The following is an 18,033-nucleotide window of genomic DNA, read 5'->3' as shown; positions in this document are numbered from 1 at the left end:
CATCTCTCTGCACTGGCTACCACTCGTTGCTCGCATCAAGTTCCAAGGCATTGACGCTTGCTTACAGATCGACCACAGGCTCAGCTCCCTCCTACTTTCACTCGCTCCTACGAGTCTACATCCCTACCAGAAGCCTGCGTTCGGTCAATGAGCGACGGCTCGTGGTACCATCACAGAGAGCCACAAAATCACTCTCCAGAACATTCTCATTCACGGTTCCTTGCTGGTGGAATGATCTCCCTACCCTCATCCGGAATGCAGAAACCCTGACCACATTCAAAAGACAACTGAAAACTCATCTCTTCCGTGAGCACTTGACATAAAAATAAAAAAATAAAAAACATATCCTCCCTTGTTTGGCTTATGCTACTCTGAGCAATGCCATAACTTTGTATTTTGAGCACTTCTTGCGTTATTTTTTGCCTCTTCACGATGACTCGCTTGCTGTAGTCCTCAGTTGTAAGTCGCTTTGGTTAAAAGCGTCTGCTAAGTGACTAAATGTAAATGTATTTATGTTTTTATAGATCAGCAAATAATTCACCAGGCTTGTGTCAAAGGACCTGAGCAGATCCTTGTTTGAAGGCCTAGATGGTCATCTCCCAAATCTCATTCAGTACTTGAATGTTTTTCCAAACCTCTATGACCTTTGTTCTTCTATGGATCATAAAGCTATATTGATAGTGAAATCTTTTCATACAGTGACTTCAGAGTAAGTGTCTAAAAAGTAACCTATGATTTGTATAACATATTCCACGTCTTCTGATATAATTTAATCTCTTTGTATGATGAAACATAAAAATGTCAGTCTTTGTTCACAATAATGTTTGATTGTATTAGCAAAATTAATTTTAATTGTATCGAATTAAGATATTAATATTTGTGCATGTGTTTTGAGTGGCCTGTTGGTGAGTAAATGAAAATTATCATCTTTGGTAACCTATCCTTTTAAATCCTTTAAGTGTTGTTACAACCCCAATGAATTTAAGGCAGGGGAGACATTCCTGCTCCTGGGGAGCCAAGATCCTGCAGAGTTTAGCTTCAACCCCAATTAAACACTCCAACACCAGCTAATCAAGGTGTCCAGGATCACTACAGGCTTCCAGGCAGGTGTGTTGAACCAGGTAAAAGTTAAACTCTGACAGAGGAAGGGGAGAAAGGATAAATGAAAATACAAAGACAACGGATTGAACGAATAAAGCTGGTACTTTAACTGTCCTATATTTTACAGAAAACCATTGGATGAGGACAGCAGCATTGCTGGGCCTGCTGTGGTACATGCGCGAGACTCCTTCAAAATTCTTAAAGATATGCAAGGTAAGCTGAAACATGCAAGGCAAAACAAGGGAGCATTGAACATTATATCTCTTAATTTGCAGGGGTCTGGGGACTATTTTTGCGTAGTTGCTTTTCAGTAATAGTTCCTTGTTTTGTTTACATTCTACAAAGCCCAGTGACCGTGAAGAGGATGTGATCAAGCGTGTGGTGATTCTAGCGGTTGTGGAAATTGTGATGGAACCTCTACCAGCGTTCTACAATGACGTTGCCCTTGTGATTGAGGAATGAGTGGTAATGCATCTCTTGAGTGATACCTAATGGGTCTGGTGTACGCATTAAACCTTGACTGCCCAAAGGAATTCAAATTCACTTTTGAAGATACAGTTTATTGGAGTTGGATAAGGCTCTTGCACCGCAAGAGTTCACTCTTTGAAGAGTGCAATAAGACAGAAAACAAACTAAATATTTGTTCCTTATTGCTACGGTTTAATTGTTGTACTGTTTTAAAGTGTAAGAGCATTGTTGTTTTAGATCTCATTGTTTTAAGTGTAACATTGGTACTCTTGAATTTGTTCAAACACTGTTTTCTTGTTACCTTGCCCTGCTTCCTCTTTCCTTGTCATGTTTCTACGATTGTGAATTGAAGACTCAGTTTAATGTGAAGTTTTCTAACAGAGATTATTGTGAATTATTATTTTGTTCCTGCAATGAAAATATCTAATAATAATGACAGAGTTATTTGTACTTGTGAGCTGTGTATATGTGAGGGTTTTTCTTGTGTAGGGTTTTTATATATTTGCAAGATAATTATTTGTGTCTGTGTTTTTGGAATTTGAAAAATGCTAAGTTTCAATTTTGCAGTTGTGTTGATTTCATAAAACAATCTAGATAGATATCCAGAACTTATTGCCAAATAAAGGTCCAGTAAACTAAAATAGTTAAATTATGATGTTGAGGGAAAATTACTATTTTATGTCAATTAGACTTGGTTCATGTTTGTGAAAACATAAATTAAGTTCAACCAATGTGTTTTTCAGTTGACTTAACTAAAAAAACTAAATGCTCATTAAGTGATCCAGTATGTTGGCTCAATTACTGCAAGTTATTTCAACAACTACATATAAGTTGAGTGAACTTAACACCTAATGTTAGCTAAACTTAACAATGTCAATGAGACCATGCAACAAGATGACTTGACTAAGTCAAGTTCTTTCAACAGATATTTTTTAACAATACATTTCTTCTCTCTGGCGACGGCCCTGCTGATACCAATACTGACACTGATGCCTCTATTTATTTATTTTTTCAATTTCTTGGGATAAATTGAGTAAGTATAACCATTCAGTAATACGGAAAGCCTTCATTTTTAACATTGTATATGAATAATCTGCAAATTACCTTATTATTATTTTATTTACCACTATTCATTTAAGTAATTAACTATTAAAGACCAAAAAAAACTACTTTTAATTTGAATGAACAATGTTCACATAAACCCCACTGGGTCAAGGGTCCAACTAAAACAAAGACTAATTACGATAGTGATGACATCAAATGAAAATATTTTCAATAAAATAGCAACAGTGGCTAGAGCTAAAGCTCTGCTAATTCTTAAGTATAACTTCTGTAGACGAATGACAAAAATAGTTACTTTCAACAAACTGCTTAGCTAAAATATATTCTCTGAAGACTAATGTTGTCGTTTTTTGACAAAAATGAATACAGATAAACAGGGCTCATGAAATGCTTTTATTAAATGTCAGATTAAACATTTGAAGTTAATATGATAAAATACATTGTGTAATCATCACAATAATCTCTATTACTAGATTATTCAAAGTGTGAAATAATGTCAATATTTTGTAAAAGATTCAGAAAATATCATTTGAAAAAACAATGCTGAGTATATATTTCCCCCTGTTAAAAATAAAGGGGCAAAGAACACTTTGAAATGAAACAGATGAAGAAAGGCTCAAACAAAACGATTAAATGTAGAACAATTGATACATTGCTGGTAAAATCAGATAAAGACCAGACAAGAACAATCTGTCTTGACATTACAGGGGAAATTCTTTAGTCTTCACTTTGATATCAGTGTAAGTGACGCCTTTGTATGTGCCCTTGGTTTCATACTGTAACACACTGCCGTTCCTGCAGGTCATCACCACTGTGCCAGTGTAGGGCATGTCAAAAGTGGCTCTGCCAATGGTGACGTCAACATGCAGCTTCTTCCCTGCTGGCACTTCTACATCGGTAGTCAGAGTTTCGGTTCTCTCTTCTGTGTTCTCCTGACTATACGTGCTTTCAGATTCAACGCTGAAACTGAATCCTGTAGAAACCTCTACAACATCTGGAATCCCAGCCTTCACTTCCATAGTAAATGTGGCAGTAAAACTCTTGCTCGTAGTCCATGTGGATTTTTTGGTCACCTTCTTTGAGGATTCGACTTTTTGATGTTGTACGGCAGAGGAGTCGTTCCTGAAATCGACGGATTTGATGTCTTCCACGGCCACCTGTGGTATCAGTTGGTGGAGAGTGGGATAGTGGACATTGGTGAGAACTGTTGATTCAACTGTATTGATAAACATGAATCCCATGCAGTCAATGTCAGAACCACCTCTTCCTACAACTCCCAAACAATACCCAGAGCCCACATCCATGGGATATTCTGTTTTTAAACTCCATTTTGTCATCTTTGCAAAAAACTCTCCCCCCGTACTGGTCTTGAATTTGATGGCTCCAAGACGTGTTCCTTCTCCATTCCCCCACAGGGACAGTGATGTGAAACACTCACCGGCCTTGAATATATACTCTTGATACTGTCCAGATGGCTTTCCAAAGGTTTCATTTCTCCCATCTGTAAGCCAGACCCTGACACCCCTCACCTGCCAATCTTCCACCCACACCCAGATCTTCTCTAAACTGGCACCATTGCTTTCACCAGTCAATGAAAACGGAGCACCTCCTCCACCACCAATCGTAGACACAAGTGTGGACATCTTTGAAGAAATTAGATCTGAAAAGAAATTACATGATTAATTAAGCCTAGATATCTAAATCATATTTTTTATGTCTCTAATGCATGAATTTTAAAATGGTATTTTTTACTCAAAGACCTTTTTATTCGTATTCCGTGATTCACATAAATGTGGATTTGTTTTTATTTCATCTGCACAAAAAAGTTTCACCATTTATTACTAGTCCTGTATTAACCTCCTGCAAATTCCAAGCCATTGGCTACATGAATTGCATTTTAAATGCTCACTGAAATATACTCACATGAATGACTTTAGTCTGAAGAACTGAAGAGTAGCTCGTCTGGTACAGGTCAGGAAGAAGAGTTGTGTTAGACTGAGATGTGTTCGATTGGGGTTCTGCTTATATAGAGCTCCAGAGGGGGCCGGCGGCACCTGATGTGCGGTTACAAGTGACAAGTAATTATTTTGGTTATGCAACACTCGTTTTATATGCATCTCTTACAGGTCATAACAAGCAACTAGTGTATGTGGCAAATTAAGTTTTTGGTTTCTGTGACCAAATAGTCTAAACAGTGAAAAATGTCAGTTCTGGCCCTGAGCTTGATCTAAGTTTCTGTGCCTGTGCTCGGTCAATGCATTGTCAAGCAATGTTTTAAAATAGACCTGGTAGATTTTAATCGGACTGTTTAAAGCTGGAAGACCACCTTGGGGCCGTAACAAACCAGCTACCATGTCCAAAGTCATTCAAGTCATGTTTTTTTTTTACTGCAGAAAATATTTTGTCCCATTTTTGTTGATGATCTTTCCTGCTTTACCTGAACAGTGTGTATAAATGCAAGTAAAGTCATTATCACATGCAAATATTTTTTTTGATACGAATACGTTTAGGAGAGTTGTAGTTTCACAAAAAAAAAAAAAAAAAAATTGAATCTATTCCTCTAATTTAATTTGTGCATATATATATATAGTTCGCCCTTTCTGCAAGTTCAAACAGGAGTGCATATTTGATTTTGCTTTGTCATTGCTCGTGTTAAAATGGGTATACAGATTGCCCATAAACATGATAAAATGTTATGTACTCCGTAACATTCTACATATCCAATAGAAATTATGCTAAAAGCTTAAAATGATTGAATATGCATGCAAATAAATTAGAATTTGTTTTGTCTTATTGAACTTTCTCAGCTCATCTAAAAAATGATGTTATATACAAATCATACACTTATTATTTGTTATAACTTTTGACGTTTGCCTCAAAAAAAGGATGTACACTCATAAACATGAAAAATAAAACAACTTTAGCAGTTAAAATCTGTTTTTAAACATTGAAAGAGTGGTAAAAGAAGAATGTTCTTTGTGGGCAGGTTGTCTAACCTAGTCAGTTACAACAACCAGCACCAGTTTGGTAAAAAAAAAGTTCATAATTATATGATTTTATTTTTTGGGCACATACAGTAAGACCTTCCGAATTCCAGTTCAGACTTGATGCGTTGATCAATCATGCATTACTAGATTTTGGATCAAAATCAAAAATGTATTTACCCAAATTAACGTGAGTATGACTGAGCATTAACTTGAGAGCAAACCAGGTGTGCACCCCCGTTAGAACCGGTCTTGTGTTTTGACATAAACTGGTAAAAAGGGTGGGTCTGTCTGAATATTTAAACTTACATGCATGCAATGACTTTTTGTAGTTTGTTTGTATGAAATAATATTTAATTTCTATGTGATCATTTCACTTGAAGTATTTGTTAAAATAAAACAAGAAAGAACAAATGGGACCATTCATTTTTGTTGCAGTTTAAACAGTGAATATAGGCTATATTCATCACTATACACAGTCCAAGACAGCAACATTGCATGTCCAAGACATTCCCATGGAATCCATATGTGCCGGATGTGGCCCGGATCTGGGCAGACACTATGTTGCAGTCTGGGGTACACATGAATGTATACTACAGTGCTCACACAATATAATATGGAGATACAAGGTTTCCGCCCAACAGTGACAAAATATATATATACGGTTTATATAAAAGTACCACCTTCCGTATCAGTCGGTACTGAAATTAAAAAAATGTGACGCTTTGAGCGCTGTTGAACGGAATCGTAAACACCTCTGATTGGCCATTGTGTCCACATGCTCATCGGATATGTCTGTGATTGGCTACAATGATCAGCGCTTCAAAAGCACGTTTTATACATCAATGACACTCTTCAGCGAGCGCTTACACAGATACACACGGGAGCGTTTGAAAGCAGGTCCGCTGATAGACAAACGCTCCCACTCCCGCTTTCAAACACTTCCGTGCGCTATCAAACGCTCCTGTGCGCTGATCATTGTAGCCAATCACAGACAGATCCGATGAGCGCGTGAACACAATGGCCAATCAGAGGTGTTTGAAAATTCCAGTACCGACCTGGTACCGGAGTCAGTACTTTTTGAAAACTCTAATATATATACAGTATATATCACACCATTCTTTATGAGGCTGCCTGAATCATAATCATACACTGTTTGTTCGTTGGCCAGAGGAGAACTGGCCCTCCGACTGAGCCTGGTTTCTCCAAAGGTTTTTTTCTCCATTCTGTCGCTGATGGATTTTTTGTTCCTTGCCACTTTTTCGCAATTGGCTGTTGGCTTGCTTAGTTGGGGACATTTCATTTAATATTCAACAATATTATTGATCCTGCATTGACACCATTATATGAGAACTGAACTGAGATGGACGACATCACGGTTTTCTCCAGAGCGGCTATTTTTATAGAAATAAACTAAATATTTTTTTTTTACAAAAAAAAACGTCTCAGGTTACAACTGTAACCTATGTTCCCTGAGAACAGGGAACGAGACAATACGTCATCGACGCTTTGGGGAACGCCTCAGGCGTGACAGGTGTCTGAAATCACAATCAAATCACGGCAATCACATTGACCGGCGACAGCCCGTGAATCATTAAAGTGAATGATTAACGTGCGACCTGGAAGTATATAAGGGCGCCTTGCAAACATGACAAATCATCCTTCGTCTGAAGGGACTGTTTGGTAGGCAGGCCCCGAGGCATGGCAGGGAGACGTATTGTCTCGTTCCCTGTTCTCAGGGAACATAGGTTACAGTTGTAACCTGAGACGTTCCCTTTCGAAGGGAACTCGACAATACGTCATCGACGCTTTGGGGAACGAAATACCCACTCCGCCATGCTGAGGGGAGTGCATGCCAGGAGGCAGTGACAACTGTCAGAACCAGCAAATTCAAATGAAATGCAAGAACCACTCACCCTCAGGTCACACTGGGCTGTCAGTGACAGCATTCCCTACGGTCATAGCCCAAGCTATAAGCCTAACAGGAGGCCCTCCAAAACAATGTTTTACCAGAGGCCTACCTAGGCCTGCTCAAAGGCCTAGGACCACAACTTCAATTTTAGAAGGGGTCCCTTCTAGGGAATGTGGCTAGGGAACCCGAGGGAACCCCAGCCAGTCACTATTCGGGGAAACTACCACCCGAAATGCCACCAGGACGGCCCGACCTGGTGTCACTAAGTCGGACACTTCAGTCTGGCCAACTTCCTGTCTGTCCGGAGACAGAGCCTCTGGACATTTGCCTTAGGTAAGGCATACAAACCGAGGGACTGCGAAGCTGGCAGTGAACCACTCGGCCCGGATCTCAGAGACGGGATATCCCGGAGAGTATGACTCAGCATAGTGCTTTACAACCCTTGCCAGCGAGGGGAGTTTTTCTACTCGATCCACGGATCTACCCAGTGTTTGTGTTTCATAACACTGAGGAGGCCTGTGAAGGCCTAGGTGCTGATCTAACTGGGAGGCCTCACGAGTGGCCTACGACCGTCTGACCAGACTCAGGGGTCCAAACACTCATAGTGACCCTCAGTGAGGGGAGCAATGGTCCGCCTGGTAGGCAAACCAGGCTGTAGGCAGAGTAAGAAGTTCCGGGAGGGAACCAGTAGCAGAGGGCGAACACTTTAGTTGAGCCAGGGCACAAGCTTGCTTTCAGCAGCTGCCAAATTAGGCCAGCTGAACTGATAGCAAGCGGCCACTAGCTTCCAGAACCCAGCATCGTTGGGGAACCACTCACAGGGAGGCCTGGCGGGGCCTACTACCTGATAACCGCAGTTTGTGGGAGCTCACCTTCAGGGAGGCCTGGTGAGACCTACTACCTGATAACCACAGAGTGTGGGAACTCACCTTCAGGGAGGCCTGGTGAGGCCTATCACCTGATAACCACAGTATGTGGAAACTCACCTTCAGGGAGGCCTGGTGAGGCCTACTACCTGATAACTGGCCCCGAAATGCCACCAAGAAGGCCTGACCTGGTGCCATTTACGTCGGACACTTCAGTCCGGCAAACTTCCTGTCTGTCCGGAGACAGAGCCTCTGAACATTTGCCTTAGGTAAGGCATCCAAACCGAGGGACTGCGAAGCTGGCAGTAAACCACTCGGCCTGGATCTCAGAGACGGGATATCCCGGAGAGTATGACTCAGCATAGTGCTTTACAACCCTTGCCAGCAAGGGGAGTTTCTCTACTCGATCCACAGATCTACCCAGTGTTTGTGTTTCATAACACTGAGGAGGCCTGTGAAGGCCTAGGTTGACGATTCCAAGGCGGCCTGCTAAGGCCAGCCAGCTAGGGACTCGCCTATCAGGGAGGCCTGGTCGGGCCTACTAGCTGATAGCGAGTCAATTCTGCTACAAAGGTACACTGTTGGGAATCATACAATACCAACATAACTATTGGGTCCACCCACAGGAGGCCTAATATGGCTAGCTACCTGGTCGCGGCTTTAAAGTATGTCCCACAATGTTGGGACTCACCTCCGAGGAGGCCTGTTTAGGGCCTACTACCCATCAGTGAGTCAACTGCCCGAACCACCAAGGCCAGCCACATGAGGTGAGCTGGCCTACAGCGCTCTCTTGGGGGCTGCCCATTCAGGAGGCCTGCTGAGGCCTACTACCTAACGGTGCAGCCTACGTTGGCAGATAAGCTGTTTACACAGCGCCTACAGCATTCTGGTACCTAGTCACATTGCCCATGGCAGTGTACTCAGCAAGAGCGCTAGCACCCTTTAAGCAAGGGGAGTACAACATACGCCACTCTGCCTCAACGGAGGCCCCAGAGTCAGGGGCCTACCATCTGTACGCATGGGCGTCAGCACATGGCAATGCTCTGGCTTCAAGGGAGCGTACTTCGTTACCAAAAAAGAAGTGAAGGCTAGAACTTTCCGCTCAACCCGAGCCATAGTGGTGCGAGGTAGGATAATACAGAACTGAAAGTGAAGGACTCAGACCTACCCTGTATCACAGGGGAATACTCTCCACCTCACCCTGAGGTTTACCAAGGTGCGGGCCTGCCAGTGGCTCTAGGGGTGACAGAAAATGTATCTGTGCCCAACCTAGGGGAGTGGGGCTTGTTTGTGAGCCAACCACCTACAACCCGACGCTCGAGCAGTAGCTCAGCGAGGTGAGTGAAGCCTATACTGGCGGCCCAGATCCGATTGCTAGTTCTGCACGGCAGGGTCGGGCAGACAGACCCAGTCTCTTCATGAGGTGAAAGACGGCCTAACCCTGCTCAATAAAGACACATTGTACCGGGGAGGCCTATTTGAGGCCTAACCCAGGATCTTTATAAACCATGCCTCTGCACCACGCTGCATTACTCTTGTCGCCCCAGAATGCAGAGAAGGGGGCGGGCCTTGGCCTAACGACTCCCATTGGAGGAGGCTGTCATACAGGGATGCTAGGAACCTATATTCACAAAGTGAAGGTTCAGAGGCAGAAATGCTTAAGCAGAGCGCCTCCACAATCCCTGGCACAGCCTAGGCCAGCTACAGAGGCGGCCCTGGTGAGGGCCAGCCTGCAAGCATAGATCTACCTGAGGGCTCGGTGGAGCCACAGCCTTACTAGAAAAATAGTTATTATTTCATACAACTGGCTGCAGAATCGCTCAGCCCACTGAAAACCCAAACAGAGCTCAAGGGGGCGATGTACTCAGGAAGGAAGTCAGACGGTCCCATGGACCGGACATAAGATCTATCTGAAGCAGTAGCGTCAGTCTATACTCCAAGATAAAAATCCTGTGGGAGAGAGACCAACTACCCTACCCTGAGGTGGCTAACAGCCCGAGGGCTAAAATAGTCGTTCTAGCCACCTAAAGGGGGACTTCAGGGCCCTAATAATCCAAAAATGTACCTTACATGACCCCATAGCTCTATACAGGGAACGACGTCTGTAGAGAGATACATTTTAGTGTTAGTTGCACACAAAATTACTCTTAAAGAAGACCACTCAGCTCACCTGCGGCTTGCGAAGTGAAGACTTACCAGACAGTTCTTTATGAACATGGGGTCTACCACCTTTACATGCCTGAAAGAGGCACTCTCACTAACCAAGCAGAGGCGGGCCATCAGAACGTTGTTCTAACCATGAGCCCAGCCTCAGGCCTGATGTAGGAAGCGTCTGGGGAGTCGGGAGAGAGGAGAGGGCTAAGATATAATCACGCCCTCAGGGGGAGGTGATCCATTCCGATGCTGTGTGCAATCGTGCTGGATCACCTCCCTCAGATCCCTCTTCTTGCGGGAGTTGCACCTCTTCTGTGATCTACTCCTCCACCGAGGAGGCGCACGAGAGGCAACACTGGCTCTCTGGCCCTGTCTAAGGTCCCCGGACCATGATGGGCCAGGCCCTCCTGTCTGTCTGGGTGTGTATACGGATCTCAGCGGTATGTAGGTCCTAATACAGCTGGGCACGCCCTCGCCTCTCTGAACTTTCCAGCCACCGCCTACACGGAGGTGCCGAAAAGCTCAGAGGGCGAAACCAGCGAATCGAGGAGAAAGACTTTCTCTCTTCTCCCCAATGTCGGCCAGGTTCACTCCGTGGCGCAGCTCAGTAACCGCCTCAGGGGCCCCACCCCCTGGACAAGATCCCCCAGCAGATTGGCCTGGTGTACCTGCAATACCGCCATGGTGTGCAGGGTAGCACCGGCCTGACCCGCTGGCGTGTATGCTCTGCCATTAAACTGGCAGGGTTGGAGCTCTTAGTGTCGACGCCTGCCAGACACGAGATAGTTGCAAACATCCCGTCAATGGGCGGCATCGACACATACCCCTGCTCTCCTATCACTCCAACATCAGTGAGACTAGTCCGCTGATGTCGGTGGACATGGGCAGAGTATGGGTTCTTCCATGTCCTCTCGATCTCAGTATGAGATCGGGAAGAAATGAAAGGCTCACCTGAGCTGGTGGTTTTATGACCGGGGAAAAACCGTTCTCATAGTGAGCGATTTTTCCCCCAACGTGCAGCCACGGCAGCTGTTTTTTTTTTTTTTTTTTTTGAGCCTGCTCGCGGAGCGTTTCCATAACACCAACCAGTGCAGCATACACGGGGCAGGGTGGCTGAGAAGATTCAGGATCTATTATTCCGATTACCTCATCAGCCATCTCCTGTTTGTCCGGAAAAGCACTCACTGCTTACTCTCGTCAGCCGCCACATCGTCTGAGAGGATTATACCCCTCTCAAGGCGATCGGCGGGCTTCATCTGGGATCTTTCACCGAGATGCTGAGCCCTCTTCTCTCAAGGAGAGGGCCAGACGAGATCGGAGCGTTCTCAAAGAAAAAAACGCTCGCAATTGCGCGCTCTTCCTTCCCAGACAGAAAACGCACAGCTGAAAAAACTCAGCCTTCTCAGTGCATTTCAAAATTACCTTTTGATTTTCAAAAGCGGTTACAGACAAAACAGTCCCTGTAATGGTTCAGTAGTTTGATTTGTTTGTCTACCCTTAAGCGCCCTCTTGTGGCGAGGATTGTGTTTGGAAACTTCCGTTTTACTTGTGTGAGTTGAGTTCATTGTAAAGTGTCATGGCTGAAGAGCGGCTCGCATGGTGAAGTCGTGGCCCGCATAAAGCTGTAAGTTACTATTATTTGTCATGTAAATATGATGATTAGTAGGTTTCTCATGCTTGACAGTCAATTCATTAGTCTAAAGATGCAAATGTGTTATAAACGAAACGTAAAGTGCTTGTGTAATCCGTGATGAAAGGTGATTGTGCAATACATTGGCAGTAGTTAGCGCCGTATGCTAGCGATCTTTTGTTATGTTAATTAGGCTAATTTGGATTCCGTGATTTCAAGCAATTATCTAAAACTAAGAATATTATTACCAAATGCACATGAAAATAGAACTTTTAATGCTCAATATGTTGATTTAATGTTTCAATTAAGTGCTTTATTTAGGCAGTAAATACTGTTCAGTCAGATATGCACTTTGAATAATATGTACAATTCTAATTGCTGTATTTTCTTGTGTTTACAGTTTTACAATGTTAAAGATTAACGAGAAAAGATTCATGAGATTAAAAGCCATGAACCAACATCTCGCCTGTTCACTGTCTGTCTAGCTGGATAGAAAAGTGACACGTCTAGTGAGGACAGAACAGTAAAAAGCTTTATTATCAGCAGACATCGCCTTGAACGTTAACTTCAGTCATCATGTGGCAGCCATTGGACCCGCATCGTCAACAACAGCCGGGGAGCCAAATGCTGAAAGTTCAAGAGGAGGTACTGGAAACGAGATCCCGGTGCTCTGCTTCTTCAACGCGGTCGAGCAGGTCATCTGCAAGCGTAGCAGCTCTCAAAGCGCGAGCCAAAGCTGAGGCTGTACAAGCGCAGGTGATCTTCGCAGAAGAAGAAGCTGAAGTAATGAAACATCAAGCTGAAATGCAGGCTAAGCTACATATTTTAAAGATAAAGAAAGAAGCAGCAGCTGCAGCAGCAGAAGCAGTGATACTAGAAGCAGCCGCACAGTTTGAAGAACAACAGCCTTACAGTCAAGAACATCTGTGCGACAACCCTGTGGACTCCAAGGAAAAGGTTCAAAACTTCATTGACAGTCAAGTATTCTTGCAAAACAACCAAGTGCCGTCACAGCCTCAAATCTCAATCACGAACCCCTTCTACCAACATGATAACACTGGTGCCGAACCATCACCAATCACCTACAATACTCCTGTAACCAAGCAAGAAACCCTGGATCACAGACAACAACAGCCGTCCATATACATGTCAACACCGCATCCTAACATGTCACGTCCAGTGCTGAATCACCAGTCATTCAGGTCAGTGCCACAAAATCTTCAACATACGTCTACAGTAAATGATATGGCTAAATATCTAATGAGACGTGAACTGGTGTCAGCTACTTTGCAAACCTTTGATGATGATCCACAAAATTATCGAAGCTGGAAGTCCTCATTTCTAAATGTTACTAAAGACTTGTCTTTGTCCTCTAAAGAAGAACTAGATCTACTTGTAAAATGGCTTGGACCAAAGTCAAACCAACAAGCGAAAAGAATCAGTGCAGCTCAAATCAATGATGCTTCTGAAGCCCTAAATATGATCTGGCAACGCTTGGAAGAAACCTATGGAGCACCTGAGGTAATTGAACATGCCCTCTTTCAAAAGGTTGAAAACTTCCCTAAGATTACAGCTAGAGACTCAAGTAAACTAAGATAGCTAGGAGACCTCTTACTTGAACTACAACTAGCTAAAGCAGAGGGTTATTCACCTGGGTTAGCCTTTCTAGATACAGCTCGTGGGGTTAATCCCATAGTGGAAAAGCTCCCTTACTCCCTACAGGAAAGATGGATCTCTCATGCATCCAAATACAAGGTAGATTACAATGCCACATTTCCACCATTTTCTACCTTCTCTAACTTTGTACGGGAGCAAGCACGCATAAGAAATGATCCAAGCTTCTCGTTTCTGTCAGCAGCGCAGTCCAGGTTCGACGGACCTGTTAAAAACAGTACTCGCCCTATGATTTCAGTGAAAAAGACAGAAATAGCACAGAGTAATGAAACAACAGATGTTAGTGAGAATCCTGACAAACAATGTCCTTTGCATAAGAAGCCATATCCCCTCAGAAAATGTCGCAGTTTCCGTAGTAAGTCCCTAGAAGAGAGAAAAACTTATCTGAAGGAAAACAACATATGCTTCAAGTGTTGTGCATCAACCAAACATCAAGCCAGAAGCTGTCAGATCAAAGCCATCTGCAAAGAATGTGGGAGTGAAAGACACAACACAGTGCTACATCCAGGTCCACCTCCTCCTAACAGCATCACACCGCCGACAGAGCTGAAACAGCATGGCGGGGAGCCTGAGCTCAGCACACCATCAGTCTCAGCTACAGCAATGTGCACAGAGGTATGTGGCGAACAGCGCGGCTCAAGGTCTTGTGCTAAAATATGCCTAGCCAAAGTGTATCCATTAGGTCATAGGAACAAGGCAATAAACCTGTATGCTGTTATGGATGAGCAAAGTAATCAGTCTCTTGCCCGCTCTGACTTTTTTGACCTCTTCAGTGTCAAAGGTGACACGGAGGTGTATACTTTAAAGACATGCTCAGGTATCATGGAAGTGAGGGGAAGAAAAGCTAAAGACTTTATTGTCGAGTCTATGGATGGTCACATAAAGGTGCCACTGCCTGCGATGCTAGAATGTGACATGATCCCAGAGGATCGCTCGGAGATCCCCTCGCCTGAAGTTGCCCAACTCCACCCACACTTAAAAGCAATCGCACACAAGATACATCCCATAGACTCAAATGCACAAATCCTGTTGCTTTTAGGTAGAGACATCCTGAGTTTGCACAAAGTGAGACAGCAGTGCAACGGTCCCCATAATGCACCATTCGCCCAGCGCTTAGACCTCGGCTGGGTTATTGTGGGAGATGTCTGTTTGAATGGCGCACACAAACCAAGGTCTGTCGCAACGTACAAAACTAACACATTGCTCAACGGTCGTCCATCGTACTTCAGTCCATGTACCAATGTCCTGCAAATAAAAGACAAATCTGTAAGTCAAACAAAAGACATTCAAATCTGCACAGATACTTACCAAGCAACACAAACAGACACTCTCGGGGACACTGTCTTCATCAGGAGGGAGGATGATGAAAAATTGGCACCTTCACAACAGGATGGGCAATTTCTCACAATAATGCAGAACGAAATGTATCAAGATGAGACAAACAGCTGGGTTGCACCTCTTCCCTTTGTTACACCCAGACAACGTCTACCAAATAACCGACACCAGGCTTTAAATAGGCTCAACACACTGAAACGAAGCCTCGACAGAAAAACTGAGATGAGAGAGCACTTTGTACATTTCATGCAAAAAGTCATAGACAACAAGCAAGCAGAAGTCGCACCCCCTTTACAGAGGAATGAGGAGTGTTGGTATCTCCCCATGTTTGGGGTGTACCATCCGCAGAAACCCAAGCAAATCCGTGTAGTTTTTGACTCGAGCGCCAAACATGAGGGCGTAGCGCTCAACGATGTCCTCTTAAGCGGCCCAGATCTAAACAACGCTTTGCTTGGGGTTCTAATCAGATTCCGCCGAGAGCCCATCGCAATAACAGCAGATGTAGAACAAATGTTCTACTGTTTCACAGTAAGGGAAGACCATCGCAATTTCCTACGATTTCTCTGGTTTAAAGACAACAACATCAGAAAAGAGATTATCGAGTATCGCATGAAAGTCCATGTTTTTGGAAACCGTCCGTCTCCCTCTGTTGCTATCTATGGGCTCCGCAAGGCAGCTGAAGCTGGTTCGAAAGAATATGGCAAGGACGCAGAGCATTTTGTCACCAGGAACTTTTACGTTGACGACGGTCTCATTTCACTCCCAACTGAATGTGAAGCAAACGCTCTCCTGCAAAAAACACAGAAAATGTTAGCGGAGTCGAATCTGCGCTTACACAAAATTGCCTCAAACAGCAGCAAAGTCATGGAGGCATTCCCAGCAAATGACTTGGCAAAAGACATCAAAAGCCTTGACTTAGATGCTGACCCATTACCTGTGCAAAGAAGTTTAGGCATCAGCTGGAGTCTCGAATCAGATACCTTCACATTTCAAGTCTCTAAAGAACAAAAACCATTCACCAAAAGAGGCGTGCTATCCACTGTTAATAGTTTGTACGACCCCTTAGGCTTTGTTGCGCCTATAACTGTACAGGGAAAAGCACTCATAAGAGAACTAACCTCAGAACCATGCGACTGGGATGACCCCCTATCGCCAGCCAAAGAAAGATTATGGTCTGTATGGAGAGACTCTCTTCTCGAGTTGGAGCAACTACACATTCCCAGACCATACGTACCGTTGTCTCTTTCCTCAACGCAACACAGAGAGCTTTGCGTCTTCAGTGATGCCTCCTCCACAGCAATAGCAACTGTTGCCTACTTGCGAGTTGTCAATGAGCAGGGACAGCACCTCACCGGATTTGTCATGGGCAAAGCTAAATTAGCACCAAAACCAGCTCACACAATTCCACGGCTGGAGCTATGCGCCGCTGTCCTTGCTACAGAAATGGCAGAGCTTATATGCCAAGAAATCGACCTGGAGCTTCATGCTGTAAAGTACTACACTGATAGTAAGATTGTATTAGGTTACATCTACAATACCTCAAGAAGATTTTATGTCTATGTATCGAACAGAGTTTCTAGAATCAGAAAATCTTCAGTACCAACACAGTGGCATCATGTCTCATCAGAAAACAACTCCGCAGACGTTGCTACTCGCCCAATAGCAGCACTTCTATTGCAGCAAACATACTGGTTCACTGGACCCCCATTCTTGTCGAAGGAACTGTCCCAATGTTCATCTACAGCAGATGCAAATGAGTTTGAGCTAATAGAACCAGAGCATGATTCAGAGATTCGACCAGAAGTGAATGTCTACGCAACTAAAGCCAGCGTTGAACCCCTCAGACCACATCGGTTCGAACGATTCTCAACGTGGAAACATCTCATACGAGGTATGGCAAAACTCATTACTCTAGCTAGAAACAAGTCCAAAGCCTCGGATCAAAACTCAACAAATCCCCAAACTCAAGCTAAGCTTACAGTCATCTCAAGCGTCCAACAATGTGCATTCAAAGAGGACATCAAGAAACTGCATAACGGGGAACGAATCCCAAAAACAAGTCCCTTGTGGACTCTAAACCCCTTCATAGACGCAGATGGGCTGTTAAGGGTGGGGGGTCGGACGTCTCTAGCCAACCTTCCATATGATGAAAAGCACCCGCTGGTACTCCCTAAAAAACATCATGTGTCAACTCTGCTTGTGAGACATTATCACCAAGAAGTCGCTCACCAAGGTCGTCACCTCACTGAGGGAGCGTTACGATCTGCTGGTGTTTGGATAATCGGAGGCAGGAAACTAGTCTCAAGTGTAATCTATCAGTGTGTCACTTGTCGCAGGTTAAGAGGAAAACCTGTTGAACAAAAAATGGCCAACCTCCCAGAAGATCGACTCACCATGGAGCCCCCATTCACTAGGGTCGGCTTAGATGTTTTTGGGCCCTGGTGTGTAGTCACTCGCAAGACTCGGGGTGGGGCCGCTGAAAGCAAACGCTGGGCAGTTTTGTTTAGTTGCTTAGGGACTCGTGCAGTTCACATAGAAGTAATTGAATCTATGTCCACCTCATGCTTTATTAATGCACTGAGAAGGTTTTTCGCAGTTAGAGGACCTTCCAAAGTTCTCAGATCCGACCGCGGCACCAACTTTATTGGAGCCTGTAAGGAGCTAAAAATCAGTACCGATCATCCGGAGATCCAAGACTACTTTAGCAACGAAGGCTGCACATGGACATTCAACCCGCCTCACTCATCACATATGGGCGGCTCATGGGAAAGAATGATTGGCATCGCTCGCCGCATTCTAGACGCCATGTTACTGCAGTCAGGTCCAACTCGCCTTACCCATGAAGTC

General features: G+C 44.1%; 1 protein-coding gene and 1 long non-coding RNA gene across 2 annotated transcripts; one reads left to right on the top strand and one right to left on the bottom strand.

Moving 5' to 3' along the window:
* Nucleotides 1-1,017: 1,017 nt before the first annotated feature.
* Nucleotides 1,018-2,024, top strand: LOC306988199. Its single transcript, XR_013795350.1, has 3 exons — nucleotides 1,018-1,121; nucleotides 1,229-1,314; nucleotides 1,447-2,024. It is a non-coding gene; the product is annotated as an uncharacterized lncRNA (long non-coding RNA).
* Nucleotides 2,025-3,011: 987 nt separating this feature from the next.
* On the bottom strand, nucleotides 3,012-4,713 carry LOC306987502 (aerolysin-like protein). Its single transcript, XM_079591840.1, has 2 exons — nucleotides 4,555-4,713; nucleotides 3,012-4,291 (listed from the first exon to the last, which is right to left on the bottom strand). The coding sequence occupies exon 2, from the start codon at nucleotides 4,272-4,274 to the stop codon at nucleotides 3,333-3,335; it is 942 nt and encodes a 313-aa protein (XP_079447966.1). The 5' UTR covers nucleotides 4,275-4,291; nucleotides 4,555-4,713; the 3' UTR covers nucleotides 3,012-3,332.
* Nucleotides 4,714-18,033: the final 13,320 nt, after the last annotated feature.

The sequence above is a fragment of the Phoxinus phoxinus genome (assembly GCF_949152265.1).
Source record: "Phoxinus phoxinus genome assembly, chromosome: 2".
NCBI classification, from domain to species: Eukaryota; Metazoa; Chordata; class Actinopteri; order Cypriniformes; family Leuciscidae; genus Phoxinus; species Phoxinus phoxinus.
Note: the sequence above shows the minus strand (reverse complement) of the source record. Positions and strands in the feature narration are given on the sequence as shown.